General features: G+C 44.5%; 1 protein-coding gene across 1 annotated transcript in view; it reads right to left on the bottom strand.

The window, feature by feature from the left end:
- The window catches only part of PLEKHA4 (pleckstrin homology domain containing A4), a 101,209-nt gene that overhangs the window by 36,565 nt on the left and 42,805 nt on the right, over positions 1 to 21,839 (bottom strand). The window contains 10 exon segments of the mRNA XM_070728143.1: positions 1,581 to 1,661; positions 3,694 to 3,762; positions 5,704 to 5,805; positions 6,739 to 6,816; positions 9,774 to 10,359; positions 11,848 to 12,111; positions 13,940 to 14,055; positions 16,643 to 16,743; positions 17,082 to 17,154; positions 19,908 to 20,018. Coding sequence (XP_070584244.1) covers positions 1,581 to 1,661; positions 3,694 to 3,762; positions 5,704 to 5,805; positions 6,739 to 6,816; positions 9,774 to 10,359; positions 11,848 to 12,111; positions 13,940 to 14,055; positions 16,643 to 16,743; positions 17,082 to 17,154; positions 19,908 to 20,018 — 1,581 coding nt within the window.

Raw genomic sequence — 21,839 nt, 5'->3', positions numbered from 1 at the left:
CAGAGATCTCAATTCCTAAGGGGGGCATCCAGGTTAACCCAAGGAGGGAATGCCTTGCCCCATCTACAATTACCAAAGGTAGGGAACATTTTACAGATTTGAATTGTACAGGAATATCAACTTTACCCAATACAGGGATGACATGTCCCTGGAAATCCCTTATAATTAAAGCAGTTTGAGTTAAGTTAGATTTACAAACATTTGGCATATACATTTTGAATTTGTCCCAAGGCATAATAGAGTGTTTAGACCCGGTGTCCAGTTCTAAATCACAAGGCTTGCCATTTAGAAGTAGAGAAATAATGATTTTGGTGCCTTGCGTTGCATTTGCGCAATTTACGTAAGTTTGACAGTTACCTCTGTTGTAGTCGCGGTTAGCGGCTGAGTTGGTTTTCCGGTTGAAAGATCTTGGAGGCCGGTTTTCTCGGGCTTGTGGAGCCTGGTAGGAAAATCGCTGTTGGCGAGGAGCAGAAAAGGTTTCTTCAGGCAGGGGAGCCCGGCAGGCCTCAGCGATGTGACCGCGCCGATTGCAGCGGCGACAGATGGCATCCCGGAACGGGCAGCGAAGTCGCGGATGATTTCCCCGGCAACCCGAGCATGGGGCTGGTGGGCGAGGGTATCTCGGTTGTCTTGAGGGGTCGTTTGGAAGCAGGAGGCATGTGTCGTCGTCGGCGGCTGGAGGGCTGAGGTCGTCTGCTGGGTCAGCTGCGGAGGAGATTTTGGAGACGGTTTCTTTGTTTACGTGGCTTTGGAGGTCTTTGGCTGCTGCTTCGGCGACTTCGGCAGTCTGGGCGAGTTTAATGACGTTTTGCAAAGTAGGTTCGTCCTCGGTGAGGAGTTTGTTGCGCACTGTGGCGTTTTTCATGCCGAATATGATCGCGTCTGTTAGTCGAGCTTCTGGGCTGTCAAAACGGCATTTTGACAGTACAGTTCGGAGTCTGGTGGTGAATTGGTTAATAGACTCAGCTTCTCGTTGGGCCATCCTGGAGAACTGATGGCGGTATACCACAGCCGGCTTCGTGGGTTTGAAGTGACCCGCAAGCTTGGATTGTAAGTCTGGCCACGGCACGTTCTTGGCTGGAAGCGGATCGGTGAGCGTTTGAACCAGATCGAAAATTTCGGGGCCGCAATAGTTAAGGAAGATGGCTCGCTTTCTGTCGTCTTCGGCGGTCCCCATACCGGCGGCTTCCAGGAAGATTTCGAAGCGGGTCATGTAGGCTTCCCAGGACGCCTTTTCGGGGTCGAAGTAGTCGGGTGCTCGGCCGATCTGCGAAGGATTCATCTTGTTCGTAGGTTCTCTCCGGTTCTCGTCGCCAGTGAAATGTATTGAGACGCCAGACCAAGTGCTAAACAGTGGTTCCCTTTATTCAGCTCTTTCTGCAAGTGACAATCAGCTGGGAACTCACCAGCCGGCAATGAGAAACTCGGCTCTATTTATACTCTTAAGGCTCGCGCCAAAAGAGCTGTCCTGCGTCTGAGCCAATCAGACGCAACCTAGTCTTTCCAATCTGCCTGGAGACAGCATTCACCTCAGGCAACTATTTACATGGCATATTTACATACTTAACAGTATTAGATACCTTTTCATTACGGAGCTGCCCTGTTTCTTCTTCCAGACCTCGAAGCACTTTGTCTTGGCCACACAATTTTGTCAAGAGAGTCTGAAAACATAGAGGGAAAAAAATGTATTGATTCCAACTAAAGCTCTCAGAAGGTGTGGTGATGCACACATAGGGACCTGGTTTTTAAAGGGCTTAGCATACAAGTTAAAATCCTTTGAAAGAACATCTGGCCTTTTCATGATGTGGCCTGCAACTTGCAATGTTTTTAGACCTGCTAGGTGGGAGTACTCGAAGTTACAACCCCAACTCATCCCCCAAAAATTTATTACAGACGTTTACTACTCTTGGAAGAAATCTTTTGCTTTATGACACTAAAAGTTCTGTAGTTCCAAAATTCAATTGATCAACTGATTTGTCAATTGATTTGTTAACAGGGCATTATAAATAAATGGTTGTTGTTGTTGTTGTTGTTGTTATTATTATCTTAATACACTGAAAGGTACCAAATTAATCAACCAGCTGCTTGACCAGTTACTGCAATAACTTTATATTCAGGAATGACCTGAACTTATAACTTGACCAGTTACTACAATATCTTTATATTCAGGGATGGGCCGCTATCAGAATGGTCAGGTGCTATGCTCCAGTAGCGATTTTTAAGATGTGCGTGCAGCAGGGCATCCCTGACAGGTGCACGCATGCCGCTGCGCAAGATTTGGCTTCTGTGCATGTACAGCAAATGAAATTTTGTTTGAAGACACTTGCATGAGCGAGATCAAAAGTTTAGAAACGAACTTCCGGTTGGGCCATTTTTTACCTTCCCCAGGCTTCAGGAGGCTTTATTGAAGCCTGGGGAGAATGGAAAATGGCCCAATGGACCCAACGGCCTGTTGGGTCCATTTTTCACCATCCACAAGCTCTGGGGGCTTCAGCGAGCCCTGCGCACATGCACAGGGAGGCAATGCAAAAGGGGTTGTGTGATCATGCACAGCAGGGAGGGCACTGCATTATAGGTGTGGGCACCAGGCAGGAATTGCATGCGCAGAAGCAAAATCTCACTTGGACATGCATGCACGCATGCCAGACACCCAAAGCTGCATACTCAGCTCCCATTTTACGCATTTCACCCATACCAGGTAGAAATCCACTATCGGTGGGCACCTTTTTAGCAACCGAGCAAAAAAATAAGTTTGCCATCACTGTCCTAGGGAAATCTGCCTAATCAGTTTTCTTCTTGTTCTTAGGCCAACAGTGGAACATAGTTTTTCATTTTCATTTTGCAATTGATCTTTGAGATTTCTTTCTTTTCTTTCTCAAATGGTGCTTTTCTTAGTGCCACTGCATTTGGTATAGTTTGGTTTTATCAGGTTTACTTTTCCAACACTATTTGTGCCACTCTCAAATCTCAGCTTGAGGATAAGGAGTCCAGGAGGAAGGGGAAGAATGACCGCTTTCAGGGGTAGATAAATAATTACAGGCAGTCCTCAACGTACGACCACAACATTTTGAGCCCAACATTTTGTGTTGAAGTTCAAACATATGTTAATCTGCTCTGTTTTACCACCTTTCTTGCAAACGTTTTTAAGTGAGTCACTGTGGTGGTTAGATGAATCTGATTTCCCCGTTTGCTTTGCTTGTCAAAAGGTCACAAACTGTCATAATCAGAATTGATCAGATCAGAATTGCCCCCACCCTCCTCACCTTTCGTAAGCTCCTTAAAACCCACCTCTGTCGTCAGGCATGGGGGAATTGAGATATTCCTTCCCCCTAGGCTTATACAATTTATGCATGGTATGTTTGTGTGCATGTTTGGTTTTTAATAAGGGTTTTTAGTTATTTTAAATATTAGATTTGTTATATGCTGTTTTTTATTGTTGTTGTTAGCCGCCCCGAGTCTACGGAGTGGGGGCGGCATACAAATCTAATAAGTAAGTAAGTAAGTAAGTAAGTAAGTAAGTAAGTAAGTAAGTAAGTAAGTAAGTAAGTAAATAAATAAATATGAGTCAATTGAATTTTGAAACACTCTAGTGGTCACTAAAGGAACCGTCGTAAGTCGAGGACTACCTCTAAGGGAAATTGGCAAAGCAAAACCAAACACATCATGCATTGGTAAGAAAAGAGAAATGCATACATCAGTGTCATTTTCAAAGCTCTGCCTGCCAGGAGAATGGCTACTCCTTTCCCACAGTGTGTTTCGGCCCTGGAAAGACAGCAAAGAGCATCCATGTTATCACCCCATAAATAGAAGGGGGAAGAAGTAGCATATGCTCAAGAGCAGGGTTGTCAAACTCAAGGCCCGAGGGCCAGATTCAGCCCGTGGGGTGTTTATATCTTGCCCACGGGACCATCCTGAAAAGAGCAAAGGACCAGCCTGCAATGCTGCTGCCAGAGAAAACGAAGCTTGGGAGTGGCCCGTGGCTCTTCTGAGCTCTGTTTTCGCTGGCAGAGGATTGCAGGAGGCCGTCGCAGCCCAAAAATAAGCTTGGGAGCCTGTTTTCGCTGGCAGAGCCCTTGGGCCACCAGAGGCGCCCCAGACACGAGTGACATCGATCTGGCCACGCCCTCCCCAGCCCCTCAAGGTCAAAAACAACCCTGATGTGGCCTTCAATGAAATTGAGTTTGACATCCCTGCTCAAGAGCTGTCCCCAAACATGGATCTAATGAAGTTCCTATCAGTATTTGTGCAACCGTTAGACAAAGAAACCTAGCCAGCCAGGGAGAAAGTAAGGGAAAACTTTAGTTTGAGGGACACAGGGTGAGATGTTGGTTTCATGGAGGATTCTGATATATTATCACCTTATCCCCAAAAAGGAGCCCAAAAGAAAATCCGAATGATGACTCTTGATAAAATTAATCGAGTAAAAGTGACACAATCAAACAGGATTTAGCCAAAATCTTGCCAAACTATATTACCTCAGCTAATAGAACATTCCTAAGGGGCATTCAAGATCGCAAAGCTGCAGCCATTATAAATACATGCATGTTACCAAGTGCCTGAATTTTGTTCACAAGACCATGTGAGGACTGGTTGTAAGTCACTTTTTTCAGTCCTTTTGTAATTTCAAATGATTAAACTTATCATATATATTTTCTTTCTTTCATATATCCTCTCCTCTAAGTTCACTTTACCCTTATATATATTATTACATGTCTATTTTTCTTCCTATGTATTTGTGTATTGGACAAATGAATAAATAAATAAATAAACGAAAGTGAAGGTCTAACTATACTTATCAACTGTATGTATTACTAAAATTCTTGTTTCTGTTTGTTTATAGCCTTCAACTGGGCATCATTTGGAAACAATTTCTGTATCAACGTATCTGAAATAGGCTAACTTAAAAAATGTCACCAAAATCCAGGCACCCTGACTCCCATGGGATTGAAATTTGGCAAAATTGTGACTGTTTTGGTGCCTCCCACTGCTGTAGTAGGCCACAGCCACTGTCATTCTTACTAACACTTCCCAGAAATGGCCCTTTGTCCCACCTTCCTCTGGCCTCTGTGCCCAATAGGCTATCAGCAAGGCCCAATCGGTGAGCAGCAATTGGCTGCTTTGAAACCAAAGCCAAAATCTGAAATTTCTTAATAGCGGTGGGCTATTAAGGATGAGAATGGGCCTTAGATGCCTTCTGTCAAGGTAGGGCTGGCTGGGGATTGCTGGAGGTCGACAGGCAAGTCTCCCTGGAAGGAGGGACCCCACAGGTCCCTTTGTTCTCCTTATCCCCAGCACAGTGGCAGGCAGTTCCACAGGACAGCGGAGGAGGAGGAGGAAGCTTCAGCACGATTCTATTAAAGGTCATGAGGAAACAGAAACAGTGGCAGCTTATATTAAATGTGGAAAGAAGGATAACCCAAAGGGTAGTAAGTATATCACTGTATACCATTATATTTGGATACCTAGAGTTCTCCCAAACCATTCTGTATCTAATGATTCACATCCCTGCAATCAGGAATACTGTAAATGTTCCAGCTACTGTTTGATTCATATTACTCTGAACAATGGTAGAAAAGAGTCATATAAATATAACAATTAGATATTCTATGCAGTTATTTAGTTAATTATTTGGTCTAATATTGCCTAGGATGGTGGGGTTGCTGGCTGAGTAACAAACAAGGAACCTAGTACAAATCTACATACCGCCATCCCTATAGATGTCCTTTTCCCAGGGGTGGACCGAGTGGGCACGGGAGGAAGGGGTGGTAGGTGCAGGTAGCTTGATGAGGCAGAGTGGGGGGTTATCTGTAGGAAAAGAGAAGGCACTTATTAAGAAATATAGCCAAGAAAGGTTAGGACCAAATCTGTGTTTTATAAAATTATTCCATGGGAATGCAGAAAACATTGAGTGTGTATTATACACAAAGCACTTTTCTGAAAACTCTGAGCTTTCAATCTAGACAAGGAAGTAGATTTCTAGCTCCAATGATCACAAAAGAATTCTTGAACACAAATTTCAAAAGTGGTTGAGAACAAGAATCAGCTTTCTGAAAGATAATCGAAGCCGCTAGAGGTGTCCTTCCACCTGGCAATCATGGTTGTAAATTGTGTCGTAGAGCAGGTCAGAACCAGACACTATTTTACCTTGCACATGGTCATTAAGCAAACACAGTGATCATAAAGAAACAGAACAACTCATTGTTCACTATAAGTAAAGTCGATTTCTATATAATTTTTTTTTACAACTTTCCTCACCATATTTCTTAAGTGAATTAAATTAGTACATACTAGTTGTCAAGTGTATTTGGCTTTCTCATTGACTTTGCTTGTCGGAAAGTCACAAAAAGAGATCCAGTGACTCTGGGACACTGCAACTGTCACAAATGTGGGTCAGTTGTCAAACATCAGAATATAAATCCTGTAACCATGGGGATGCTGCAATGATTGTAGGTGTGAAAAATGTGTGCTGTTGTAATTTTGAACAGTCACTAAATGAACTACCGTAGGTCGAGGACTACCTGCATTTAGCCATAGATTGCAATATTTTCAAAAAAAAATACAGGTAACCACACCCAATCCTAGCCATGATGAATGTGGAGGAGACATTCTGTCTGTAAATGTGATATTCCAGACCTAGAATATCTAGATTTTGTAGGCTAGATAAGAGATGTGAGGGAGCATAGCTAACAGAGCAGGAAAAGGAGAAATGTTACCCATCTTTGCCTCTCCAATACTCACCAGTCGGCCATGAAGCCGGGACATGACCAAAGCACGGGACGGGCCAACTGATGGAGAGAGATAACCTCGGTCTGTAAACTGGCAAAAACAGGGAGAAAGATTCATGAGAATTTAGATTACAGGCCAAATTCAATTTATTTGCTTACTAGATTTGTACAGGCCTCATCTTATCCTTAAACAGCATCAAAACACAAAAAAGAATCAATAAAATAAACATACAAACTGAACCAGCAGTAGAAAACTAAGAAATACACAAGATAACCAGGATAAATGATATACAGTGTTCCCTCGATTTTCGCAGGTTCAAACTTCACGAAGTTTGTCTATACCATGGTTTTTCAAAAATATTAATTAAAAAATACTTCGTGTTCTTTTCCCTATACCATGGTTTTTCCCACCCGATGATGTCATATATGTCATTGCCAAACTTTTGTCCGCCTTTAATAAATATTTTTTTTAATAAACTTTAATAAATAAACCTGGTGAATAATAATCTAAATGGTTGCTAAGGGAATGGGAAATTGCAATTTAAGGGTTTAAAGTGTTAAGGGAAGGCTTGTGATACTGTTCATAACCAAAAATAGTGTATTTACTTCCTCATCTCTACTTCGCGGAAATTCGACTTTCGCGGGTGGTCTTGGAACGCATCCCCCTGCGAAAATCGAGGGAACACTGTATACACCAAGACAAATTCCTTGTGTGTCCAATCACACTTGGCCAATAAAATTCTATTCTATTCTATTCTATATTACCTTGTGCAATCCAACTACAGTGTTCCCTCGATTTCCGCGGGGGATGTGTTCCGAGACTGCCCGCGAAAGTCGAATTTTCGCGAAGTAGAGATGCGGAAGTAAATACACCATTTTTGGCTATGGACAGTATCACAAACCATCCCTTAACACTTTAAACCCCTAAATTACCATTTCCCATTCCCTTAACAATCATTTACTCATCATTATTACTGGTACTCACCGTTGAATAAGACACTTAGTGATCCTGATATTTATAAACATAATTATTTATTAACAATAATAATTTTTTTTTTTGTTATTTATTTGCAAAAATTATTAGTTTGGCGATGACCCATGATGTCATTGGGGAGGAAAAACTGTGGTATAGAAAAAAACCCGTGAAGTATTTTTAATTAATTTTTTTAAAAAAACCGTGGTATAGGCTATTTGCGAAGTTCGAACCCGCGAAAATCGAGGGAACACGGTATTGTAAAAATTCTCCACCATCATCAGACTGCCACTAAGGGTGATGCAAAATCACTAACAAGCATAGGAAATCAGGAGCCAATGCTGTTCAAATGAATGCATGTTTATTGCATGCTAACACTCTCTACAGCAGGGGTCCAAACCCTCTGGGCCATGGTCAACCTCCAGGCCTTGAGATGTTTGGCACCAGGCCACGGAAGAGGCATATGAGTGGGTGCATCCTGACTTGCACAAACAGCGTGCGTGCGTATGCAGATGCACTACCTTTGTGTGAGTAGCAGGTGCGCATGCCCGCTGCTCGCACAAATTAAGCTGCCCATTCACGCCCCTACCCACCGCTTGCCAAAATCATGCCCTCTCTCCAATTCCAGTCCGCAAAGCCGAAGAGTTTGGGGAACTGTGCTCTACAAAAATCTGAACTACTAACGGTCAAAGCGAATTGGCGGTAGATAAGAATTAATGGAATTCAACATTGACTGGATTTCTTGTGGGCACAAAGGGATGTTAAGACTGATCACATGTTCGACTCCTCCTTTGAAGGCTTGGTCTACTCATCTCCTATAACCACATCTTTGGTGCCTTCCAAAAATCTAGGAAATTTATGGTTAGTTTAAGCTCAGGAAGAACAATATTCCAATGAGATTTCTGTGCTTACTGAAGCTGGTGATAAATTAACAGCTTGCCACACTATCTATAGAAGACCTGATGTTTATGGGAACTTGGGAGGGGTGATTTTCAGGAAGGAACAGATGAAGACACAAAGCTTTATTTCTAGTGGTTCAAGGCCATCCTATACCCACCCACTGGGTGGAAGTGGAGGAAGGAGTTGCCACGCTGGCACAATCTGAATGGCCAACATTTATTTATTTATTTATTTATTTATTTATTTATTATTTAGATTTGTATGCCGCCCCTCTCCGCGGACTCATTTGACAGGTTTGTGGATGGGGGAAAGGGGATGTGAACTTTCAACTGATCCAGGTTTCCTTATATAGGTGTCAGGATGGCTCCGGAAATAAATTTGAACTTTGAAGAGTACTTTGACTCAGACTCTTGATTTAGTTTGTGTTCTGCCGGGCTTCTCGGCATGAGCCCTCAATTAAGTTCAAAGGTAGGAATTCAGACACACACAGTTGTCAAGTCAAATAGGAGCCAAACACCCTTTTAGGCAGTCAGAGGGTTCTCCTTCAAAGCAACAGCCTTGAATGCTGTGAAGAACAATAAACAAACACAAAGCAGATAACAAGCAGCTGTGAAGACATCACAGCCATTCTCCTTCAAGCGTTTTCAAGTCATAAACTTGACTGTGATTTAGTTCAAAAGTCCTGGAAACAGTTCAAAGAGAGTCCTTGTACAATCCTGATACAAAAGACACGTCCTCCTTCACCAAAAGGATAGACTTCCACACCCAGAGGCCAGAATGCAGCCCCAATTAATCTAACTACACCCAGCCACAGGTGATCTCCCTTATTTCCTGTAGTATTTACGCAGTTGTTCTTTCCTAGACATTGCCCTGTGTCTGCGCACATCAATGAATGTCTCTCCTTCCAAATCCAGTGATGATAACGATGATGAATCATTCACGGGGCGACTACCTAATGGGCTGTCTGCCATTACCCCCTCTGAGGACCCCATTTCACTTTCACTATCTGCTTCAGACGCTTTGCTGTCAGAAGCAGTCGGCAGTAAAACTGGCCTCTGACACTGGGAGGATTCACCCACATCCACCCCCACAGCCCTTGGGGCAGGAGCTGGCCCAGAGTCAACCACAACAGTTTGGATGTTACCTGGAACCTTGACATTGAAATGTCCACTTACTCTGTTTTGTTGCGGCCTCCCTATTGAGGGAGCTAAGCCATCTTCACCCACAGGCCGGACTCTATGGAGATGAGGACTTTGAGTATAGCGCCTGGCAAAGGAGTCTTCAGAAGTAGGGAACACATCGTACCGGTCTGCAGGGGTCAGAGAGTGGCCTTTGTGGGCCGGTGATGCAACAGCGTAAGGGTTATTGGGAAGGCATTTGTTGGGGGCAATGTCCACCCTCCCCATGGGAATGTTGACATGCAGAGTCCTTGGAGAGCTCATGATAGAGAGGTCATCACAGGAGGCAGCCTGGGCAACTACAGATCGCGGAGGGCTCCAATGGGCATCATGAGGGCTCCGATGGGCATCATACATGTTCGGTAGGTGAGCCTGTGGCAACTTTGGGGACTCGGCTGGAGCTACTGGGAGGGAATAAGTGCGGGAGGAACGCAGTGAAAACACAGGAGAAGGCTGAGATATCCGAGATGGAGAAAGAGGAGGTGGACTCTCAGACGAAGGCGGTAGTGGGCTCCGTGGGCGGGAAGAGAACTTAGTGCAACTAATAGGAGAGGGACATCCATGTGTCTGGGACGACAGGGAGCTGCCAAGAGAAGATGAAGGAGAAGATAAAGTCAATCATGGTGATCCTTAAGTCCTGTTCCAAGTCTGTACAGCCATCTGCTACTACATCCTTCCTATTCTTTACAGTAGAAGTGTCCAAACTTGGCAACTTTAAAACCTATGGACTTTGTTAATACTATGTACATAACAGTTAGGTTTCGCACTATATAAACAAGCTAACAATGAATGCTTGTATGTATTGAAGCACTCTAGCTTTAAGAGTTATTGTTGAGAATTGCCAAAAAAGGGAGCCAGAACCATGATTCTTTCTGTGTGTGTTTTTTCTGCTCATTTTGTGCTAATTCATTGGGACTGCTATAGTAAGAACTGTGTTTTCTATTATAGTTGATGTATTTGCACAAGTAAGGCTTGTAGTATTGTATGTGTATTGAGAGTTATTGACTGATTTAACTGTGCATGACTGGATTGTTTAACTTGACTACGATATTTGCTAAAGTAAATACCATTTTATACACGTTGGTTTGTATGACTGAAATATTACTCATTAGTGTTGGGTGAACCAAACCTGCAAAGTTCGGGTTCGTGCTGTACTTTACAGTGTTCAGCATGCCGAACCCGAACTTTTAAAAAAGTTCGGGTAAAGTTCGGGTTCGGACGAACACTGCGAAACGCCGCCGCCCGGGAGGAGAGTGAGGAATCCCATCGTGGGATTTCCCACCTCCTTTTGCTTGCGGTCCTGCAAGCAAAAGGAGGTGGGAAATCCCAAGAAGGGATTCCGGGGGCGGGGCTTTGACTCATGGAGACTACTTCCTGGCCATCTGAAACGGGGAGGAAGGAGTCTCCGTGATGTCAAAGCCCCGCCCCCGGAATCCCTTCATGGGATTTCCCACCTCCTTTTGCTTGCAGTACCGCTGTGGCATCCTTTTCTGTAAAAATAAAAGGAAGCAAATGGAGGTGGGGAATTCCCCACCTCCTTGTTTATTTTTACAGAAAAGGACGCCGCAGCGGCTTACTGCAAGCAAAAGTTCAGGTTAGGGTTTGGCGAACTCACCCGAACTTCACAGCAAAGTTCGGGTGATTTCGGCGAACCCAAACTTCGTTGGGTTCGCCCAACACTATTACTCATATCTCCTGACTATCTGCTAGATATCTGCTAGCCCACCTTTTCCTTTGCATATGTGCATCCTTGATAACTCAGGGGTAACTCTGCACACTCCTTAACAGACTTCAACTCCCAGAATGCCCCATCCAGCCATGCTGGCTGAGGAATTCTGGGAATTGAAGTCCAGAGATCTTAAAGTTACCAAGGTTGGGCATCCTTCCTCTACAGCAGGGGTATCAAACCGGCGGCCCACGGGCTGGATGTGTCACATGAAGTCCACGCCCACGCCAGTTCCGCAAATGGGGAAAACATCACAAAATGTCACAACAGCAAGGCGACGTGGCAAGTTTGGCACCTATGTTCTACAGCATCCGCAGCAGTGAAACTGGTGTTGCTTCTCCTTACCTCAATTCTGGCTGCTCTTTCTTTTCGTGTTCATAGCTCCCGTTGAGCGAACTGGATAAGGAAGCCCTCTTAAGGGAAGGAGATCCTGTCTGGATATCAGGCAGGTGGAGGCTCTCGGATGAGGAGGCCCGGGCCTCCTGGATCTCTGACAGGTGGGCAACCTCTAGTGACTCGGTGCTTTTGGCACAATCCCCCTGGGGGAGCTGGATGTCCTCAAAGCTGGTGTGGGCAGACACTGACCGGCTGTGGAGACCCCCTTGGTTGCTGAGGTGGAGCAGAAGGGGAAATGTTTATTTTAATTGTTTATTTCGTCACCTGCATTTATTGTTTCTACAAATAACTCCAAGTGGGCAAATGTATTCCATGCACCTTTCTTCTCCTATTTTCCTCACAATAAAAACCCTGTGAGATGTGTTAGGCTGAGAGTGAGTGGTTGCCCCAAAATCACCCAGCCACCTTTCATGCCTAAGATAGCGCTAGAACTCACCGTCTCCCGGTAATTGGCCCAAAGTTACATGCAGTTGGTTTTCATGTCTAAGGTAGAACTAGAACTCACAGACTCCTGGTGATTGGTTAATTGACCCAGTCACCCAGTTGGTTTTCATGCCAAATGCAGAACTAGAACTCACAAACGCCTGGTGATTAGTAATTGGCACAAAATCTAGCGTGTTTTCATGCCTAAAACAGGACTACAACTCATAGTTTTCTGGTGATTTCCCCAAAGTCACCCCGCTAGCTGTCATGTCTATGGTAGGACTAGAACTCCCAGACTCTTAGTTTCTAGTCTTGTACCCTAACCACTAGACCAATAAATCCAGTGACTGTCCAGGTCTCCATAACATTGTCCATTATTCCCAGTGCAAAATCGGGTGTCTTCCTCTTCCATCCAATGCTGCTCTGTCCAACTGACTCCACCAAGGTCTTTCCCAGTTCTTCAACAAGGATAACTTACATATCCAGAGTTTTTATTGACCACCACCACCACCACCCAGAAATTTCAGCTCTTCTTCCACTATCCTTTTTCCCCCTAACAAATTCTTGCTTAAAAAGTATTCACCCTCTTTCCAAGGGATTGCTCTTTCTGCAACTTTCTACAGTACATTAGGCCTTAAGTCAGTAATGGCGAACCATTTTTTGACTCAGTTGCCAAAAGAGTGTGCGTGCACATAATAGTGTGCGCACATGTCCCCAAACCCCCAATGTAATGCCCTCCCCCCTGCATGAGCACAACACCCACACTGCTCCTACACACATGTGCATAACACAACCACTACCACCACCTGCACATGCATACAGGCCTCATTGGAGCCTCCGAACTATTTTTCATTCTTCCCAGAGTTCAGGAAAGCTTGAATGGACGTGACAATGATTTGGCTGCGACATTTGTCACCCCATTGATTGCCAGGTTGAAGCCTGTACAGAGCGAAAAACGGCCCAACTTCCAGTGGGGCCTTTGGACTGTTTTTCGCCACCGCCAGGATTCAGGAGGCTTTCCTAAAACCTGGAAAAAGTGAAAATGGCCAAAAGGAAGGCCAAAAATCAGTGCGCGCAAGGGCTGACATAGGGCAATGCCTCACTTGCCCTAAGATATGCTACCACGTGCCATAGGTTCACCATCACTGCCTTAAATCCTTAGACATCTGACTACACAAAATTGGCAATGCACCAGTGAAGGGCCGCTTGTCTTCAGTGTTACCAGTGCACCCTCCGAGACTGTCGTAGTTGGGTGCATGTCTGGCGGGCGCCTGCCCGTCATCGCAAGATTTGGCTTCTGTGCATGGGCAGCAAGCAAAATCTTGCATGAGAGCGAGATTACGGTTATTTTTGCTGATGTTTTTGCTTCTGCGCATGTGCAGGAGCAAAAAAATGGCAAAAATCACCAAAATCTCACTCCTCATGCAAGATTTTGCTTACACATGCGCAGAAGCCAAATCTTGTGCAGGGGTGCATGTTCATGCAACAGGGACACGCAGATGTGTGTGCATCCTGGATTTCCCTACCGCGACGGCGCACCAAATAGCGTAACCTGGAACCCATTACTGCAATACACCCACTGCAGAGTTGCGTGCCTGTCCCCACACCCAGCCCTTACAGGTTTCCACAGTTGCACTCAGCAGCAGCTGATTGGTTCATGGCCCTGATCCAGCTGTTCATATCCAACTGGGTCTCTGCACTGAAATAGTAAGTCCTCATGCCCAGATGTTCAGCCTGTAGGAAAAAAGCAAAGGGAAAGAAATTCCTTGTAATGCTTGGAGCCTCCTGAAGAGGGCAGAAGATACACTTAGAACACCAGCAGAAAAGGAAAGAGGTGGTTTCCTATATTACTCCTGGCAAAGAATGTAAATTCTGCTTTATAGTGGCTGGGCTGTTGCTCATTTATTTTGGTAGGGTGCTTCACGATAGCCCTGTAGCTGTATTTCTCAACCTCGGAGGCTTGAAGATATCTGGACTTCAACTCCCCAAATTAGCATGGCTGGCTGGAGAATTCTGGGATTTGAAGTCCACGCATCTTCAAGCAGGCAAAATACTACTCTGTAGGATGGCTGCAGGACTGCCTTAGCAAGGAGACACCATATCGCTATTTCACAAAGGACTGTGAAGACACCCATTAGAAAAACCTAGGCAGATATAGTGGCAAAGCATTCTGGGAAGCCTGAGATCCAATGAAGGACTATGAATTGGTTTGGACTGTCCCTGTCTGCCATCCAATATGGTTGTTTCTCTGCCATAAAGAAAGGATAGGAGCAGTAGCGGGTTGCAGCTGGCACTGCCAATAGGGCATTCCAGTAAGGAACATACGTACAGCTCCCATGCAAGATTTGGCTTCTGCGTATGCACAAGAAGCAAAGTCTCATAAGAGGATGCTCACGTGCAGGAGATTTTGCCATTTTTTGGCGGTTTTTTGCTTCCGTGAAGCAAAAAAAAGCCAAAAATCCATGGAAACTTACGCATGGGAGCATCCTTATGCAAGATTTGGGTTCCTGTACATGTGCAGAATGCAAATCTTGCACCAACATGCACTCGCACGCACGCTGGACATGCATGTGCCGGTCATCGGGAGTGTACTGGGAGCACCAGTGCTGGGGAACCCTTGCCTGGACAGGACCTTCTGTAAGCAATTCTAAAACCTTGTCAAGAATGCTCCAGGGATTTGTCCTGGAGGTCACCAGGAGTCAGCGGTAACTCAGACACACACGAAAAATTTAAAAAGAGGTCCTGCCTGCATTTAGGTTTTGTACCATTTCCATATCTTCCACTCTATGCATCTCATGGTATTGAGCAGGGGGTTGGATTAGAAGACCTCCAAGGTCCCTTCCAACCCTCTCATTCTGTGTTTTGTGTTCCTCTGTCTGAAAATCTCTGCAGATCAACTGCTACCAGGCAGAGTTAAGAAATCCTAGTTGATTTTAAATTATCGTGCATTCCCAAAAATAAGAGACCCTCTGTTATATTTTTTTGAGCCCTGAAATAAGTGCTTCACCTTATTGCCATGCACTCAAAATCCTGGCTGGGCTTATTATCAGGGGGTGTCTTATTTTGAAGGAAACAGGGTAGCTGATGTGAAGCTGGGCACACATGCCCTTGAGTTCCTTAATAAGAAAAAAAAGCAGGCTCAAAGATTCTAAATCAATATATCATGCAGGTAGTCCTCAACTTACAATTACAACTAAGCCTGGAATTTTGCTTGTAAATCATTGTGGTCATTAAATCAGTCAGCAAATGACCTATTGGACTTGATTTTATGAGCATTTTTATGACGATTCGCAAAGCAAGTTATCGTAGTCGTTAAGCAAATGGCATGGTCATAAGGCAAATCCTATGGTCATTAACCAAATCCAGTTTATCCAACGGGTGGGTTTTGCCCTTTTCCAATCACTCAAAATGCAATCAGTTGATGGGAGGGGGGACAGCTTTGGTAACTTCAAGGATTGGTCCTAAGCAGCTTTTTCAAAGTCTGTCATAATTTTGTATTGTCATTAAACAACTGATCCTAAGTGGAAGACTACCTGCATTAAATACATGAACCAACAATAGAGTTAAATATAGACTAGACCAGACTAGCCTAGCCAAGCTTAAACAGAATAGTATAGAAATAGAATAGGATAGAATAGAATATTTTGTTCCTTTAAATATACACTAATCAGCATACATTAAAATGAAATTTCATTGCATTCAGCTGTAAAAAAACTGCATATCCCCAAACGCACACATATATAACACAGAGAAATGTCACAGTGTAGTTTGGATTTAGACATAAACATGTTGGGAAGGAAAAAAAGAATCCTACAAGTTTATAAGATGGGTGGCATAAGGAACAAAGCTGTTACAGAATCTAATAGTCTTGCTATAGATATTTTGAAACCTCCTCCCACAGAGGAGCAACAGAAACAGACCATGTAGTGGATGTTTAGATTCTCTAACAATGCTTTGAGCTCTAAGCACATGGCGCTTATAAGCAACATCCTGAATAATGAGAAGTGAGTTTCTTATAATCTTCTCAGTTGTCCTTACCACTCTCTGTATGGGCTTTCTGTCTGAGGCACTGCAACTACCGAACCAAACAGTGATGCAGTTTCTTAAAACGCTCTCAATCTCGCCTCTGTAAAAAGTGGCCAGGACAGAAGGAGAAAGATATGCTCCGCTCAGTATTCACCACCATAGATATTGCCTCATTGAAGCTGAGGCAATGGTCAGATTCTAGGGTGGTTTCAAAGAAACGGTGACCATGGACATTTAGGAAAAGTTCCATCATCACAGGAGAGGCAAAAGCATAAATGAAGTCCTTCCTCCTGACCTTGAATACAAAACGACGGTTCTTCTTCTCCTTGGAGAAAGCTGTCCGAATCTCATAGCTGGGGAGGAGGATACTGCCCAAAACCATCTCTTCGCGGCTGTCTGGAATACACCCCGCAAAACCCCACAGAAAGAAACTTCAGTGTGTGCTTCTGAGGGCTCCTGCTAAGAAAGTTACAACTCCCCAATTTCCTCCAACGTGACTGTTTCAAGGGACTGGGTTACGCTTACAGCAACGTTCCTCAACCATCACTAAATGAACAGTCACAAACCAAGGACTACCTGCATTCCTTTTTTAAACTTCTGCTCCCAGAACTTGGGAATGTTGCTTTGATCTCTGCCTGGTGATGCATCGTCACACCTGATCTACAAAACAGTCCTACCTGCTTTGCGTCCGTCTCAAGGAAAGTGAAATAGAAACTCAAGAAAATCCAAATTACCTCGGTAGTAGAAGAGGCAGTAATTGGAAAGGACAAACCAGCGCCGTTTCCATAGTTTGAGTCCAGAGCTATCCTAAAAGGACCAAAAGGAAAAAATGGCGGGTTAGTCAAAAGCTGCCTCAAAGTTTTACCTCAGTAGAAATGAGAGGCTGGGCGATTTAACACCCAGCCGACAGTTGCCGACGGCGGGAACCAACTCGGTACCGCCTATCAGCTGGGGGCGTTCCCCGCGGTAGCGTGGGAACACCCCTGACTACCTAGTGGCCGCTCGGGCATTCTGGGAGGCCGGGGGTGGGGAGTGCGCTCTTTATCAGCGCTGGCTCTCACACACCCCCGGCTTCCCTTGCCCCCCTGAGCTTACCACCAAGCGGACACCCACCCACCCTCCACTCAATCCAGGATGTTTGTATAGGTCGCCTGGTTTGGGGCCGAGTAGGAATTTTTTGCAATCTTATAGCATTTGCTACGGATTATTTTTTCGCCTACTCCATCCTGGATGAAGAGAAGGATTTGTGGTTATGGGGTGCATCTGTATGTAAATAGGTTTTGACTCAACAATTGGATGTATATATACTTGGTCACTATATGGCAGAAACGGGGCGGAAAGGGTATCAGTAGCAACTGTGTGTTCTCCTTTGGGCATCTATTGTAAGATGATTGGCCCCCCCATCGCACAACTCATGCTTCATCCACAGATGGAGTGGTGTGAAGGGGGTGCCCTTGGGGCTCACCAATGTCATTTCCGGTTCCGGGTCATGCAGGGTGAGCCCTCCCACACGCTGGGCGTGGCTTTTGGGCTGGGTATAGGCGGGGCATGCCTCACCCTGACCTGGCATGGAGTTCACCCATTTAGTTGCCCAAGCATGTTTGTGTTCAGGAAACTCCACCCCCTTTTAATGACCCCTGCAGGTCTTTTCGTTAATATTTAATAAAGTGACCCATTTTACCCAGCTTGGTGTCCGAGTGTTCATTTCCCGTCCAAGGCAACAGGATTGCCTGATTTTAATTCTTTGTAGGGCCCACACCCATTACAATGATATCAAATGAGTGCTCATGATCAGAATTTTCAAGATTTCTTCCTGGGGTTTTAAGAGGGAATTGTGAGGAGTTATTTGATTTGTAAAGGATATTAAATCCAATTTAAAACTAGCTCCAGTTTTAGCATGTTTTCGAACACAAGAAAGCAAGAAAACAACATACTTCAGCAAAATACAGGTACTCCTCAGCTTAACAGGTCAAGGTGGCACAATGGTTAGAGTGCAGCACTGCAGGTTACTTCAGCTAACTGCTAGCTGTAGTTCACCAGTTCCAATCTCACCACCGGCTTCAGCAGCCATCCATCTTTCCGAGGTGGGTCAAATGAGGACCCAGATTGTTGGGGCAATAGGCTGATTCTGTAACCACTTAGAGAGGACTGTAAAAGGACTATGAAGCCACGGATGGGCTATGCGGCAGAACAATGGGAATGCCATCCCAGTGGCAGCAATGGAGCATTTATCTTAGTTCCATTGCCACCAGGCAGCAACTGAGCGCCACTGCAGTAAAAATTACTGGGTTTTTTGCATTCACGCATGCACAGAAGCAAAGAAAACGGAAGGGTGGCCATGCGTGAGATTTCAGCTGCTAGACATGAGTAGCAGCCAAATCTCACTGCAGTGCCTAGAACGACAGTTGGGGCTACCAGCAAAAGCGGCCTGCCCGAGCTCTGGCAAATGGGCAGGGCACGCGGTAGGGCTAACTTACCTTTTCGCTTTCTGGCTTTTTTGCTTCTGCGCATTTGTGGAAGCAAAAAAAGCCAGAAATTGCACATTCAGTTTCTGTGCATGGACAGAAGTTGAATCATGAGTCGTGCACACATGCATGCACACACACGCTCTATTCTAGTTGCACCAGTAATGGTGGCCCGTCATTGTTTGAAGCAGTATATAAATCTAAATGCTATTGCTATTGCTAACAATCATTCATAGACAGGTAGTTGTCAACTTACAACCACAACTGAGCCCAAGATTTATGTTCCTGAGTGAAAAATTTGTTAAGCAAGTTTTGCCCAATATCTTGACACATTTGTTAAGTAAATCACTACAATTGTTAAATTACTAAAATGGTGAATCTGACAAGCAAAGCCAAAAGCATTGAATTTGCTTGTCCAAAGGTCACAAAAGGAGATCGCATGATCCCGAGACACTGCACACGTCATAAATGTGAGTCAGTTGTCACATGTCCTGGGGATGCTGCCATGATCATAAGCGTGAAAAATGGTCATGCCACTTTTCTCAGTGCCATTGTAACTCCGAATGGTCACTAAACGAACTGTGGTAAGTCAAAGTGTAGTAAGCATTTGAAGTTACAATGGCACTTAAAAAAATGACTCCCGACTGTTTTTCACGCTTACAACCATTGCTGCATTCCCACGGTCATGTGATCAAAATTCTAAAGCTTAGCAACTGGTTCATATTGATGATAGTCCCAGGATCAACAGGGAAGCTAAATTCACTTATTAATCATGGTATTAACTTAACAACTGCAACAATTCACTTAACAGCTGTGGCAAGAAAGATCATAAAATGATAAGAACTCATTTAACAATTGTCTTGCTTAGCAACATAAATTTTGGGTTCAATTGTGTTCTTAAGTCAAGAAGTCTTTGTAATCAATTTTGTAAAAGCTTAGGCTTTAAAATAAAAATTGCTTAAGTCTTAAACCATGCTATCAAACGCCTTCTGATTTTGGGCTACTTAGATTAATATTGTTTCTTTTCTGCAGATCTCCCTTAAGGCCCATCATCCCTCAAATTAAGAAATCTACATTTCTCAGAAACTATTTTACCTGCTTGTAAAGCCAGCCACGCATTGTAACAGGAGAATTAGGATCTCTCTTGATGGAGTTTGATCTCTTCCCAAATGTGTGCACTTTCCGGATTGGCCGGGCTACGTGGGGCTATGGAGAAACAAATGAATAAATGCAAAATCAACTTACTGTATAAACAGCACTTTCTCTATTGAACTATCCATCTGTTTAGCTCAGCATTACTGATCTTAAACATAGTTCTCCGGAGTTTCAAAGCAAGAGTCCTAGTTGAAAAGCTAAGAATTGAACCTCAAATGCGCCATTGTGGCACAGTGGTTAGAATGCAGTACTGCAGGCTATGTCTGCTGATTGCAGGATGCCTGAAATTTAGCAGTTCAAATTTCACCAGGCTTAACCTTCCATCTTTCCGAGGTCGATAAAATGAGGAGCCAGATTGTTGGAGCAATATGCTGACTCTGTAAACTGCCTATAGCTGTAAAGCACCCTATATAAGTCTAAATGCTATTGCTAAAACCTCTATTAAGAAAACTATGTCTTTTTCTCTGGCCCAGAGCAGGAGGAAAAAATAAGTTTTTGCTGCTCTCAAAGAATTTAAAACCTCAAAGTTAGAAATGAAAGGGGTGCATTAAAGGGAAAAAGACCTGAGAAGAAGGATGAAAAAGAACATATGAAGAACATACTTACCAAAAGAAGTGAAAAGAATGTGCATCTATACATCTATACCCTGAAGTGAGAGTTGGGTGAATCAGGAGAAATCCAAGCATAAATTGATACAGTGAATATATAGTGAAATCGATGGAATGGATGAGAGAGTGAGTGAAATACAAGCAGTCCTCAACTTACAACAGTTCATTTAGTGACTGTTCAAAGTTACAATGGCACTGAAAAAATTGAGTTACGACAATTTTTCACACTTGGGGCTGTTGCAGCATCCCTGTGATCATGTGAATCAGATACTTGACAAGTGATTCCCATATTTGTGCTTCTTGACCTCTCAGCGGCTTTTGATACCATCGACCATGGTATCCTCTTGCGCCGGCTGGAGGGGTTGGGAGTGGAAGGCACCATTCTGCGGTGCTTCTCCTCCTACCTCTCCAATCGGTCGCAGTCGGTGTTAGTGGGAGGTCAGAGGCTGACCTCTAGGTTTCTCCCTTGTGGAGTTCCTCAGGGGTTGGTCCTCTCCCCCCTGCTATTTAATATCTACATGAAACCGTTGGGTGAGATGATCCAAGGACATAGGGTGAGGTGCCATCAGTACGATGATGACACCCATTGTATATCTCCGCCCCGTGTCCACTTGGCGAAGCAGTGGAAGTGATGTGCCGATGCCTGGAGGCTGGATGGGTGTCAACAGGCTCAAACTCAATCCAGAAAAGACAGAGTGGCTGTGGGTTTTGCCTCCCAAGGACAATCCCATCTGTCCGTACATTACCCTGGGGAGGGGAATTACTGACCCCCTCAGAGAGGGTCCACAACTTGGGCGTCCTCCTCAATCCACAGCTCACATTAGAGAAACATCTTTCAGCTGTGGCGAGGTGGGCGTTTGCCCAGGTTCGCCTGGTGTACCAGTTGTGGCCCTATATGGACAGAGGGTCCCTGCTCACAGTCACTCATGCCCTCATCACCTCGAGGTTCAACTACTGCAACGCTGTCTACATGGAGCTACCTCTGAAGAGTGTTCGGAAACTACAGATCATGCAAAATGCAGCTATGCGAGCGGTCATGGGTTTTCCCAGATACAACCATGTTTCTACAACAATCCGCGGACTGCATTGGCTGCCAATTGGTTTCTGGACACAATTCAAAGTGTTGGTGATGACCTACAAAGCCCTACATGGCATCGGACCAGATTACTTACGGGACCACCTTCTGCTGCACAAATCCCAGCAGCCTATTAGATCCCACAAAGTTGGCCTTCTCCAGGTTCCGTTTACTAGACAATGTTGTCTG

This window comes from Erythrolamprus reginae, chromosome Z, assembly GCF_031021105.1.
Source record: "Erythrolamprus reginae isolate rEryReg1 chromosome Z, rEryReg1.hap1, whole genome shotgun sequence".
NCBI lineage: Eukaryota > Metazoa > Chordata > Lepidosauria > Squamata > Dipsadidae > Erythrolamprus > Erythrolamprus reginae.
Note: the sequence above shows the minus strand (reverse complement) of the source record. Positions and strands in the feature narration are given on the sequence as shown.